The 13,685-nt window shown below is 37.9% G+C and overlaps 1 protein-coding gene across 2 annotated transcripts in view; it reads right to left on the bottom strand.

The window, feature by feature from the left end:
* The window catches only part of cul4b (cullin 4B), a 44,492-nt gene extending 31,635 nt beyond the window's left edge, over positions 1-12,857 (bottom strand). The window contains exons 1-5 of one of the 2 annotated variants that reach the window (XM_069892981.1): positions 12,264-12,857; positions 4,632-4,747; positions 3,850-3,953; positions 2,262-2,331; positions 345-418 (exon numbers count right to left, since the gene is read on the bottom strand). In XM_069892981.1, the coding sequence (XP_069749082.1) occupies positions 345-418; positions 2,262-2,331; positions 3,850-3,953; positions 4,632-4,747; positions 12,264-12,639 (740 nt within the window). In that variant the 5' untranslated portion in view covers positions 12,640-12,857. Of the gene's footprint in view, positions 1-344; positions 419-2,261; positions 2,332-2,537; positions 2,967-3,849; positions 3,954-4,631; positions 4,748-12,263 lie in introns of those variants that run through there. The other variant, XM_069892982.1, reaches the window with a different exon arrangement.
* Positions 12,858-13,685: the final 828 nt, after the last annotated feature.

Raw genomic sequence — 13,685 nt, 5'->3', positions numbered from 1 at the left:
GAGAAACTCTTCAATAATCCTATTCTCTTTGATACAAAATTAATCTGAGCCACAACTGGAGAGAAGACTTGCTGAGATACAGTTCCACTGGTTCAGTCATCATGCCAGTAACTTACCCATATGGCTTATTTATTGCCAAATCTTGAGAATGCCTCCTTTCTCACACTTTGTAAAGGTCAAAACCAAATTGCCTCCAAATGATCATATGCAATTTCAGGTCACAATGAGTACCAAAAGTTCAATTTCCTTTCTCTCAAGGGTGATAAGGTAACTGTAATATTCTTACTATTCTAGTGGAATTTATGAAATTAGTTTCATTGTGAAGATCAAATCTTTAAACTTACCAAATAGATGGGAGCATTGAATTTTGCAAAACATATGTTCTATCCAGAAACAAGAAAATACTCCTAATCATAATCTGGAAGAAAAGAAAAGTGGAAGCAAACTAGTAAACAATCTTTGTAAAGTAGTTGGACTCTTTCATAATTTTAAGTGGCAATTGTCAGGCTATATTATAGACAAAAAACAAAATAGCACTGACACTAATAAAGACCTATTTATTCAAAATTAATCAGTTGTCATTTATTTCTTCAATGTTCAAGGGGATAAATGTACAATCTGATAGGTATGTGCATGGAATAGAAATAACAAGAATTCCTGGTATTACTCAACCAATGCAGTCAATGGCAAAATTGTCACAACTGGACATTTTGGAAACAAGAGAATGGTCATAATTCCACAAATTATCTTAAAACTGACCTGAAAACAGAATGTTCAGATATTGGCAGGGTAGTTCTACTTTACAAGAATAAGCACCCAGGCTCATATTTGAGTATTAGGTATTCAGTGGCAGTCATGAATTTTACCAGCACCTGTGAAACTGTGTTTCAGTCAAAGCAAACGTGGGAGAGTGCAAATATTATGGAAATAAAATAATCTACATTTCTATGATGCTAATGGACTAAGAAGACATTTCAAAGCAGAAGGCAGCAACGAGGCAATGAGTTGGAAAGGCTGAGAAAGTCAGTCAGTGGATGAAGGCAGTGGTTTTTAATATTTTAAACTCAAGACACAAGTTGAGGGACCAAGAATGCCAGAAACAAGGATGGCTGCAGGACAAATGCAAAGATGGGTAGCACGAGCTCATGGGTCGGAACGACCACTTACCGTACTGTATATCTATTTTTTTTAATAATTTTTTTTTAAAACTAGGTGTCCTTTCACTAGGATAATAGAATGTACTTATTATAGTTCTAGGGGGATGATTGATCATGATCAAGTGCCATCAGTGTGAAATTTGCATGTTCTCTGTGACCATGCGGGTTTCCCTCTGAGATAGAATAATTGGCTGCCTGAAATTGTGCAATTGTAAATGAGTGCCAAGGACTTGATGGGCATGTGAGAAACAAAATATTACAGAAGAAATGCTTCTGAACATAGCAGGACCCACAAGCTGAATGACTTTTATCTGTGGCCCAGTGAGTATGTGCAAGGACTGATATTTTACAAATAGGATTTTGATAAAGGGTATAGCACGTTTTTTTTTAAAATACGCATTCAAAAGAAATAAATGGATGATGATAATGTCAGTGATCGTGAGATTCATAAGTATAAAAGCTACTGAAAGCTCGGAAAAATAACTGGTGGATTCAACTAGTCAAATTTAGATTGGGGGAGTGGAAAGAGAAGTTGGAACAGAGAATAGCAAGGCTAATACCTGGTTAATTTTGTACAGAAGAGCAATTTTCACATACTTAATGCTCTCCTCAGCACGTGACCCAATTCTGTCCATAAGTCTGTTGTCATATACAGTACTTGAATTCAAAGATTCAACTTGTACATCGGATCAAACTCATTGTTGGGAAATGGACAGTTTTTAAACCAACTGAGTCAGCAAGATTGGAATTCCTTGTAATTTATTAAATACATCTCTGATTCCCCTCCAAAACTACAAGAATATTCATTTTTTTCTGTAAATGTTTAATTGATAGTTAACTAACTGTTGAACACCAAATACATTATATTAGTCAGAAAAGAGATACTTTCCCAGTAGTTTGGGTTCAGTTTCCAAAAGAATAACTGCTTGGCCATAAATGTGAACAAGACACTGAGGAAAAAAAATCATCATTTACTCTTCCCCTTCCAAGATGAATTCCAATACGAATTCCAATGTAACATTGTGCTGGGTAAGCTGTACTTCTTTTCTGAAGTTTTATAATTTTGAACTGAAACAAATACCTCAACATTGTGGTTTTACTTACCATTTGTCTGCAGTGATCCTGCCAGCATTTATCTATTTTCTTTAAAAAGAGAACACTATCCAAGGAATCCGTGGAGAATTGGTTAAAGAAAACAGAATATGCAAAGTTAGTTCCAAGTGAATGAAAGAAAACAAATCCTCTGACATTTACACAGGAAATATTTTGAAATTTAGTCAAATCATTTCCATCTATTTTCTAATCAAATCAAAGTAGAAAGGAAAAATATCAGATTGTCAGACACATACCAATGGAATAGGAAGTCAGGTGGTCTCTTACTTTAATGATGGGCTTGCTTAGAAGCACCTATCTTGAGCACCACTCTTGCCGCTCCACGTCACTAACTAGTATTAAATTCAAATATGCAAGGTCACCTAAGGAGGTTGTGGAAAAAGAAAAAAAAAAATCCAGGTTCTACATGCTTGCAAGTTACACAAAATACAAGGTAATATAATATTTCAGGAGATGCCACCATCAATTCTGAAAGTTAACGGAAGTTCTTAAAATATTTCCAAATGCTACATTGGTAATTTAGTCACTAAGTTCAGAGATTAACATTTGGAGATACAAAGAGACTTCTTCATAGGTAAGTTAAGAAGAAAAGTTACTCTAGTATGAACAAATGCAGGACATAGTAATAATGTTTCAGACCCAGTAAAACTGAGGTGGTCAATTCTTCAGGTGCTGTAAAACTAGAGCAATGCACAATGTGCTGGAGGAAATCACCACGTCTAGCAGCATACCTGTCTGTTGCTTTCCATGGATGCTACCTCAGCTGCTGAGGACCTCCAGCACTTTGTTGCTCACACCCAGTAAATGGCTTCTCAAGCAATGTTCATTGGTGCACAGCAGCACACACAAGCTACCTATGAGGGAGGTTGAGGCAATTAAACTGCAAGGCCTTCTTTGGTTTTCAAGAGTACCAAGTAGTATTTTTGATGTTTTACCCTGACAGCATTTAAATACACTATTGGCAAGGGTCATTTGAACCAGATATTAATAAAGTCATTACCATTAACAATCCAAATTTCCAAACAGTTTTCTGGACTCTAAACATTGAAATTCCTTGCAGCAACTTAAGAGCTAAAGAAGCAGGAATACAATTTAGCCATTCAAAATATAATAACCCAATTGATTCAAAATGAAAACTATATTTCTTTACAAGTTTTACTCATCCCTCCCATGAATGAAAGTTAAAGACCACACCACTAAACAATGGTAGTACAGAAAATCAGGGTGGTGTAAAAGGAGAGGGTAAAAAGCAGGTGAGAGGCAAGAAGGGATGAAGAAATCATATGAAAAAATTGGAGGAGGGGTGGAAGAGAGATGAGAGGGAAGGAGATATCTGGATGCAGAAGACTGAAAAAGGCAGAAGAGGGATACATAAATGAAAACTGAGTTTCTCAACGCCAGTTACCCAAAACTAATACATGGATGATTTTTGTTTTTGCAGAGCAGCCAAATTTATAAATTCCATGTTTGTTACTACTTTCTATATAGCTTTTAAAAAACTCTTCAGTTGAGCTCGATTCATTTTTTTTTGTCTGTACATGCATCTCGAAAAACATAGTTTAAGGAAATTAAAGGATATTCTCTGAACTGGTGGATTTGAGCTTTGATGTGATCCTCACAGACTTGCCTCAGCTGCTTGTATAAATTTGCTGATACTTTGTAAGAACAAAGATTCTCGACAGCCTAAAAATAGAAAACATCATGAGGGAAAAAAAAATCTTGCTCGCCTTCATCATATACAATCCATTATTTTTAATGTGATAAATTGTCAAACTTCCCTTCATTGCTTCCAAGCAGAACAATCTAAATGTATCAGTAACCAACCCCAATGATTAAACCACAAAGAAACATGGGGTTTAAAATGTGCTTTTATTTCATAATCAAATGCCCTTTAATGAACTAAAATAGAATTAAGCAGGCCAAATAAAACTGCTTTTCCCTTGTTGAGAACTTAATTTACCATGGGAATTTTGGAAGTTCCAATTTCACTCGCCTTGGGTCCATTTTTCTTACATGGCCTGAGACAACATAGATAAATAACATCTTCAGATCATTAAGAGAATCACAGCTAAGTACTGTTGTTTGTCCACACATATTTTATTGTATAATGATAAGGACTTCAGATGATTTTCTTGCAATCTCAATTAACAGGAAGATTAAATTGTTGCCTGGAGTCTAAGTGGAGATGGAAATGTTTGCCAAAAATAAGCCACAACAGAAAAAATGTTTACTTATCTTAAAAATTGGCAATATTGATTGAGCATGCAACAACAAATAACATGGTTACACATGAAATGTGGACATCTTGCATCATATCACAATTCTCAAAATCCATCCACAAAGTATGAAGTATAAATCCACCTGATATAGTTCCTCTAAATTGTATTTGATTGACGTGCTCTTCTGAATAGCTTCTACTGCTTCTTTCAGTTTTTGCCAAGTTTCGTTGGTGTAATTATCAGGCAGTTTTGGTTTATCTGAAATTAAAAAGAGCTACATGACCATTTTCTAGGTGAATGAGCCAAAGAGTTTTGCAAATTTCAATGCAGTTGGGAGAAAACTAAGAGAAAAAAAGGCAAAAAAAAAAATGGTGGAGGGCATTTAGTACAAGATTTTCCCCCATGACTTTAGATGGCAACCTAAAAAAACTGGTTCTGAGGGTTCCTTGCAAAACAATGTCCATTTCCACACCCCCACCCCCACCCAGACGCTGAACAGAGAAAACACTTGAAGGAATGTTTCCCACTCATGATTTAAACACATCAAATTCATTAACAAGAGTAAGGAAATAAGATATTCTTAGTCATTTGTTTTAGATTGGGCATCAATTGATGCCTTTCTTTCAATATTTTTATTGGTTTCATCAAGTAAATGTTACATAGACACATAATAAAGTATTAACAAATTACATATAATTATAAAAATGGTGTTGAGACCTACAGTACATTGAAAAAAAGTTTTAAAAAAACTAAAAAAAAAACACTAATTATAAACTTCCTCCCTTCAAAGGCTACTGGCTAAACATGATAATAAAAATAAGGATATCAATGAGGTCAAAAAAACAAAAGTTAACTAATCTTACCAATTTTAAGAAATAAATTAAGAACCCCATAAAGAAACAAAGTTAAAATTCATTTCAGTAGTGGAACATCTAATTTTTTTCTAAAGTCAAATATGCCATCATATTAGCCAGCCATCAAGTGTGAGTGGGAGGGACAGCATCTTTCCATCTCATTAATATGGCCCTTCTAGTGATAAGGGAGGTGAGGGCAACTACATGGGATTGTGAAGCAGTCAAAAATCAAACCTGTTGGCCCACTTATTCGAAAGAGAGGAAAAAAAGTATTTGGAGTCAAAGTAACATTAAGAACTAAAGACAGGGTATGAAATATACCTTCCCAAAAAGTGGAAAGAGAAGGACATAACCAGAACTTATGATACAATGTACCTTCTTCAGTTATACATTTATCGTAAGAAAAATTAGAATAGAATTTAGTCATTTGTGAACAACGTGCTTTACTAGTTATCTACATTGTTTACTTTTTGCTTGTGAAAGGAAGCAAGAAGAACGTCTGGGGTCAATTTTTAACTCCAGCAAATCCAATAATTAGTCCCATTAAATGCCCAGTTGTGAACATTAGACAGAAGGTCCAAGACCATATCTGTTTGCTGACTTGTTCCATAAAATGGAGTCAAGATTTGACTCATCATCTGAAACCATTCAGCCAAAGGCTTCATCATCAATACAAAGAAGAAAATGGGGAAAAAACATCAGGAAATTAATAACTGGATATTTTATTCCATTGCACCATTCTATTTTCACATAAACATTGAATGCCAACAGATATGCACCAATGTTTTATTGACCAGACATGTGAATACATTTTTGTACTTTGTACAATAAAAAAATGTTAGTGGACTTGAAATAATTAATGTTAATTTTGTCTCATCAGCCATTAAGGCAAGAAATTTCAAAAGCATCTGTCAAAATTATACCGAAAAAGTGCTCTATGATCAAATAATGATTCTATGCAAGAGGTAGCAATTTGATTCAATGAAATTGTATGGATTTTACCGGACAGCTCTCCAATTTCCTCTCCACTCTTATCAAATTTACCTTTGAAAGGCACTACCACTTTCAGACAATTCATTCAGACTGCCAAAACATAATGCACAAAATCTTCATCCATGTACCATGTCTTGCTCTCTTCATTTAATCTATCAGAAGGTTTGTTTGCTGCCCAGGATGGAGATGTGGGAGGAGATGGGACACATTTTGCAATTTCTGCAGTTACAACAGAAAGTGCCTAAGGGGACAGAAGGGTGGGTGGGAAGGGACGATTCTAGCATCTATGACTTTTGCATTTCTCTAAATCTGGTGAGAAGCTTCAAATGGTAGGCAACCGCCAACTGAACCACAAGGAAATGTTATTACAGGTATAAATCCTTTATCCGGACATCTAAAATCCGGAAAGCTCCAAATTCTGGCAAGTGGGGAGATGGCAGAATGAGTCGGGCGGTCAGACGGGGATGGGGGGGGGGGGGGGGGGAGAGAGAACGGCACCGCGAGACAGGCGGGAGGGGGGAGACTGGCAGTGTGAGTCGGGTGGGCGAGGGGGGAGACTTGCAACGTGAATCAGGCGGGCTCGGGGGGGGGGGGGGCGAAGACAGCAGCACGACTGGAAGGGGGTGGGGGTGGATACGGCAGCACAATTCGGGTCAGCTTCAATCCGACTTTCCGAAATCTGGAAAAATCCAAAACTCGGAACACACTGTCCCCCAAGGGTTCCGGATAAAGGATTGCGTACCTGTAGATGGGTGGTATGAAAAGTAGCAAACTGTATTTGATGATGAAGGCAAATGAAACTGAGGAAAGAAAATAAAATGGGAATTTAAATAGATTCAAGGCTGAATTGATGCACCTATAGGCACAAACCTATTGCCATTTTTACACAGAAACTTCAGAATTATTCAGAAAAAAATGAGCATACTTACCTCCAGTGTTACCAATGTGGTCACTTACAAGGGACACTTTTACACAGCCTTCCTGTGTTGAGGAGTTTGTTATATTCATTAGACCTGTTTCTTATGGAGTGGTTGCGAACATTTTACACTGCAGTCGCTCCATAAAAATGTATAGGGGTCTTGGAGTAAAAATTACAGGATAGAATTTACATAATAAATTGTCGACATTTTTTACACTACTACCAGAGCAAAAAATTTCCTGATAATTTCTGCTCTTCAGCGGCTGTGTAAAAGTGCCTTATGAGAACAAATGGGTAAGGGGAACTAGAAATCAACACAAAATGCTTACATTTAAACTGGGTTGTTATTTGCAATGCTCAAAAGTGAGATAAACATATAATTTACATCAATTTCTCAGTCATTGGCTTTGCCTCTTCACCTCTTATTTTATGGATGAAACAGATCAATCCCAACCCACTCAGCAAGATAATCTAGTTTAAAGTTTGAGACTATCCACATATTTCCAATGAAACAACTCTTAGTCTTCCATGCATATACCATAAAATTCTGAATCCAGGTGTTATCTGAAATCTGAATTTGAATGAAATCTGAATTTGTCAGTTCACTCTCTCCGTGGCATCCAAAAGATCTCATTGAATTGTTTTTTTTTCCATTGGTTTAGTTTAATAATTTGAAAGTATATTTGAATTATGTATTTTAAAAATTCATATTCAAATGATATTTTAAAACCTATACTAATATCAGCCAAATTTAAAAACTTGAAATTATCGATAATTTTGACAGCCAGTAATGCCAAATCACCAGACTTGCTGGCTGTCAAGGATTATTTGGGCTATATACTGCTCAGTGTACACCACTAGTCCAAGAGAGAAATTTTATTCCAGATCCTCATCAAACTATGAAAGACAGGGATCCCAAGCCTGTGATTAAAACCCAGTATAGTGTTGGCAGCTGTTACAGTTTCCACGAAACACAATTTTTAAATTTAAGAGAAATTCACAATTTTCAAGAGCAATAAAAATGGATATAGTTTTCAGAGGTGCATAGCCATGAATACTTTGCCATTCTATTTACCATTTCAAATTCCAAAGACATATCAAATGATAGATTAATTGGCTAATGTAAATTACCACGCATAATGGCAGTTGTGAAGTTTATGGGCATCTGTGAGAGCTGGTTACAGAAAAATATGTGAGAGAATGGGCGAGATGCACTGAATGACCTCCAACATTGCATAGAGAAAAAAAATGAAAAAGTGTCTGCCCGTGGCCTATAAACATTTGTGTATAATTAAAAGGGGCCCCTCAATTTTACCTTTCAACTGCATGATTTTGCTATTCCAAGAATCTGAAGTCTGCAGCAAATTATGTGCAGGAGGTTCCTTTCTACATAGCTACAGTATGTAGGAAGGTTTAAAATGCTCAGTTGCCAATACTTGGAAGAATCAAACACAGAGGCTACAAATCTGGGAATGATGCAACATGCATCATGAAGTAAAAGACTTCCTTGCAGTTCAGGAGTCCATTCAAACTTTCAAACATATGCTAGCTCTAAGACCAATCTCATCAAATGCATTTCCCAATTTACTTCCATTAAACCTATTTTCTCTCACATCCAGATCAACTTGTCCTGCCATCCACCTTTATTTACAGTAATTAATCTATCAGCACATCTTTATATTATGAAAGAAATTGGAACAGCATGGTGGAAACTTGCATGACTACCTTTGCTGGGTGGAGTTGTGAGGTAGCCCATTACCTGCCATGCCACTTTGCTGCCCAGTAATGCCCTATTGGCACTCTTGGCATTTTAGGGGATAAATGCTGATCAATAAGCAAATGAAAATATTGTATTCTTGAAAGAGTGAGTATCTTGGCATCTTTTAAAGCCACCTAATTCTGTAAATTAACATTTTACAGTACAGTATTGCCAGTAGTCATGAAAGGAATTAACACAAACATTCTGATTCAGAGATGAAATGTCATCATTAAGCCAAACCCTGCATTGACAGCTGATGAGAAGCACAAAATTTTAGGAAATTTTCTGCTCCACTGGCAGTGTAAAAATGTTGTCATAGAATTTATTTGAGAAATTCCATCCTGTAATTTTTCCACCAAGACCCCAACACATTTTTACGGAGCAGTTACAGTCTAAATTGACTGCAGACACTCCATAAGAAACTAGGGTAATGAATATGATGTTCCCCCTCCGACAAACTCCGCAATACAGGAAAGCAATGTAAAAGTGCTTCCTATGTAAACGACTACTCTGGAGGTAAGTATGCAAATTTTTTTTAAAAAACAGGATTTTTCCTTTAGTTCTGTGTAAAAATCATAGAAGATGCATAAACACTGATAAGCCACCAGTATTTGTTGCTTAAGCTGCAAGGGCTAAAAAAACCAAACCATATAACTGATCTGTGCAATTTGGTGATACAGTCCATCTGAAGAAATACATAGAGGTGCTCAGCCCGATCCCATTTTCAAGCACTAGGTTCATCAAGAAACAGGTCAAAGCTTTTTACAGTCAAGAACATTTAAAAAAAATGTAATAAAAGTTTCTGGCTCTATCACCCTTTCCAGTCTCTCTACGACGCAAAACTTTTTGTTTCCTTTCGAACATTTGTTTGCATTGCCTTCCTTTTTAGTTCTGGTGTTCCCTTTTGAAATCATGCTCAACTTCTTAGCTTCTTCCAAGTTCACTTAACTTCTGAATGACACAATCAAACTCATACCCCCTCCACAAGGCTTGTCCATGTTCTGATAAAATAACACATTTGGCATCACTTTCCCAAACACCAGACCAAATTTCCTGATACTCTGTTGGCCTTTCTCTTGTATTCTAACTCCATTGTTAGTACCAACAGTTCAATTTGTTCACCATTCATTTCCAGAAAGTTCTGTACCAGTAGTTGTCAAGTGATATTTTTAAACCTGGCAACATACCATCTTGAAATCACACCTTCAAACACAGAAATGTGCCCTGCTTACAATAGCCATTAGCATGCATTCTCATTACCTTTTCACTTTCTCCCTGTACAAATGAGCCATCTATTGGTCTATGGCCTTTGCCCCAGCAGCAATCGCCATCAATCCTGGCAGCAATTGCCATTAGATTCAAAACCAAATTCCACCGAAAAAGCTCAATTTTTTTCAAATGGATCTCCCAAATGTCTTGTCTGCTCTATTTTGTCCGTTTGGCAGTCTCCCAGTCCCCTGGCAAAGCAAATAACTCACTCTTCATGATAATCATCCTTTTCTCAACTCAAGTTCACTATTAGGTCTTTACCCAAGTCATTAAAGAGGATCACAAGTTCTACATTTCTAGACCAAGACATTTCAAACAGAAAAGCAACACTGAACAAATATTTCTTTTGCAGTTGAGATTCTCAAAAATTATATCGTAGTCATCTTCCACTTATAAGAGAGTACAATATTTTTCCTGAAACAAGGAAATGTGCTGCCTAACCTAACTACAGAAACACATGCTCAGTGTAGCAGTAAACTCACTTTAATATCTACATCACTAAACTGTTAAGTAAAGCCCTATCTTAACTTGCATTTTAATACAATTTTTGAAAAAGTAATAACTCAAATGATGAGTTTTCTTTGACCACGTAGTCTTCTTGCTTTCACTACTTTAGTGAAAAATATATTAAAATATGAGTAATAACTGGCCAAATGTAGATTTTTAAATTAGATGGCTACAGTTTTGGCCTATTATTCATTTTCTTCCTCCAAACAATTCTTAAAATGCTATGCACTGGCATTATACAACTCCCACGGATGAATAAATGGAATACAAGCTAGTTGAATTCAGCCTCTCACTCATCTGTGGAGATTTCCCAATCTTATCACTTGGAAGATTCAAAGATCCATAAGTATTTTGCCCAAAGAGGTCACATCTCACAGCCAATGAAAATATTTACAAATTACTGCACAAAGAAGAAACCATACCTGAAATCTCTTTTAATGACTCTAACATTTTGCTTTTTGAAACAAGTCAGCATCCAATTTACAATAAAATTGTAATTCCCTTTATTGCTTTATCATCTTGACAGCTCAGAAGATGCCAAGATAACCATAAGTTCAATATCCACTTCTACAAAGTACCTCTACAAAATGAATTATATGGATGTTCAAGTTAAATAAATAAATCATTTCACTCATGTCAGTTAAAGCCAAACATATCCCAGGTTATAATCAATCTGAGAGGAATAAGTTCCCAGTAATTATTTCAAAATGAGTAGAAAAAAAATTCAACATCCAATAATTTCAAATTGAATTTGGGAAACTATCAAAAATCTTTGACTCAAACTTCTATAATGTTCTGCATGCAAAATAAACAGTTTAAGTGCAAGTATTGTCAGCATTAACACTCCTGAAGTACACAACCCTTTCCATAACAGACACCATTTTCATTTGGTTTACTTTTTTTTAAAAAAAGCAGTAACACAAATAACAAGGACAATAACAAGTGTCATATGCTATTGGTCTCCACAATATCATGGGCCAAAGGGCCTGTACTGTGCTGCTATGTTCTACGTAATAGACCAGAACTATAAGATTTAGACAATCTATTAAATGAAGGGTAAAGCGGAAACTTTAATTTGAATGTTAGGAAACAATCTATTCATTAAGGAAAGTTGCTTACATTATTATGTATTTCTTAAAAGTACAGGATGGACATCAAATAGCATTTCAATTTGAGTCTATTATTTTTAAAATGACAGCAATATAACTGTAATGTGATCAGTGACTCTACACATGCAAAAGTGGGGAAGAAGTATAGGAGCACCCTATAATTTAATGAACTTTGGGCCACACTGGAGAAGAGAACATTAAATCTTATTTATGAAATGAATCATTTTATAGGCCTTATTCTTTTTGATGGGTAGAACCAAACTGAACGTGCAAGATCACGGATCTGGGCCGGGCAAAGAGCAGGCCCGAATCGGCTCCCTGCCACGCTTCTCTCTCTCTTTTAAAAAATAAGACCTTATGATACCTTTAAAATTTTTAATCACTAATTTTTTCGCCGTCCCCGGTTTGGTGGTGGCGAAGGTGGTCGACTTGGTCAGACCGTTGGCGTGCCCCGTTAACACGGAGCAGCCGCTGCTCTTCCTCTGCTCCTCGGCCATCATCACATCGAGTCCCACAAAGTCTAACGAGTCCTCGAACTTGACTTTCTTCTGGAGCTGGTGGTTGCAGCAGGTGGAGGTGGACGAGGACGAGGACTTCGGGGCGAAGATTTGGAGTGGGGCTGCCTGGTGCTGGTGCTCGAACTCGCCGGCCTCGGCTAACTTTCGCTTCCTCGGACTAACATCAGCCTGTTGTCGCACCTCCTGCGGCGAATTCTGTGAAGAAAGGCCCGTTCGAAACATGAAAACTTCCAGCCGACGCCGTCCTCCTGTTGGCCTTTTAAATACAAAGAAAACCTGGCACAGGTATTCACGCACACCACTGCCACACGGGGAGGTGGGGGGGCTCAGCCAAAAACCGGGGAGGGGAAAGAAAAGACGCTAAATTGAAAGGGACTCGGCAAAATCTCGATCACTTGTTTTGTCAATACAATAAAATGGCGGCGTTTCCGGCGCCCCGTGGCCCGCCGGGAAACGCGTGACGTCACGGACGGCGGCTCCTCCTTTGCCTGCCATGTCTCCTCGCCCTCCTCAAAATTGAAGCTTCCAATCTGGTGCAAGAAATTGAGCACCTCGACTCAGTCCACTGCAATCGTGTGGATCTCCCAGTGGCACTAATCTGCAGGGTCATCTTCTTCACCCAGTGTTTCCCCCTGTGGTCTCCTTTGCATCAAAGGTGTATTTTTGTTGAGTGACAACATTGTCTGACTGGTTTAATGTATCCTAGATTGTATACCTTAAATGGATGGGAGGGGGGGTGGGTTGGGAGGAGGGGGGGTGGTGGGTTGGGAGGAGGGGGGGTGGTGGTGGGGGGGAGGGTGGGTTGGGAGGGGGGGGTGGTGGGGGGGGTGGGTTGGGAGGAGGTGGGGGAGAAAATGTCACTGTATATGTGTGAAAAGGAAAAAGTGTGTATCATGGCTAATGTGATTTATGGTGTGAAAAATAAAAAATTTAAAAAAAGAGACTGGACTCTGACTGGGAGATCGCTCCATTGAGCACCTCGGCTCAGTCCGCCGCAGAGGTGTGGATCTCCCAGTGGCACTAATCTGCAGGGGTCATCTACTGCATCTGGTGTTCCCACAGTGGTCTCCTCCACATCAGATAGACTGGATGCTGACTGGGAGATCGCTCCATTGAGCACCTCGGCTCTGTCCGCCGCAGTAGTGTGGATCTCCCAGTGGCACTAATCTGCAGGGGTCATCTACTGCATCTGGTGTTCCCACAGTGGTCTCCTCCACATCAGATAGACTGGATGCTGACTGGGAGATCACTCCGTTGAGCACCTTGGC

This window comes from Narcine bancroftii, chromosome 8 (genome assembly GCF_036971445.1).
Source record: "Narcine bancroftii isolate sNarBan1 chromosome 8, sNarBan1.hap1, whole genome shotgun sequence".
Lineage (NCBI taxonomy): Eukaryota > Metazoa > Chordata > Chondrichthyes > Torpediniformes > Narcinidae > Narcine > Narcine bancroftii.
This window is presented reverse-complemented; position numbering and strand designations above follow the sequence as displayed.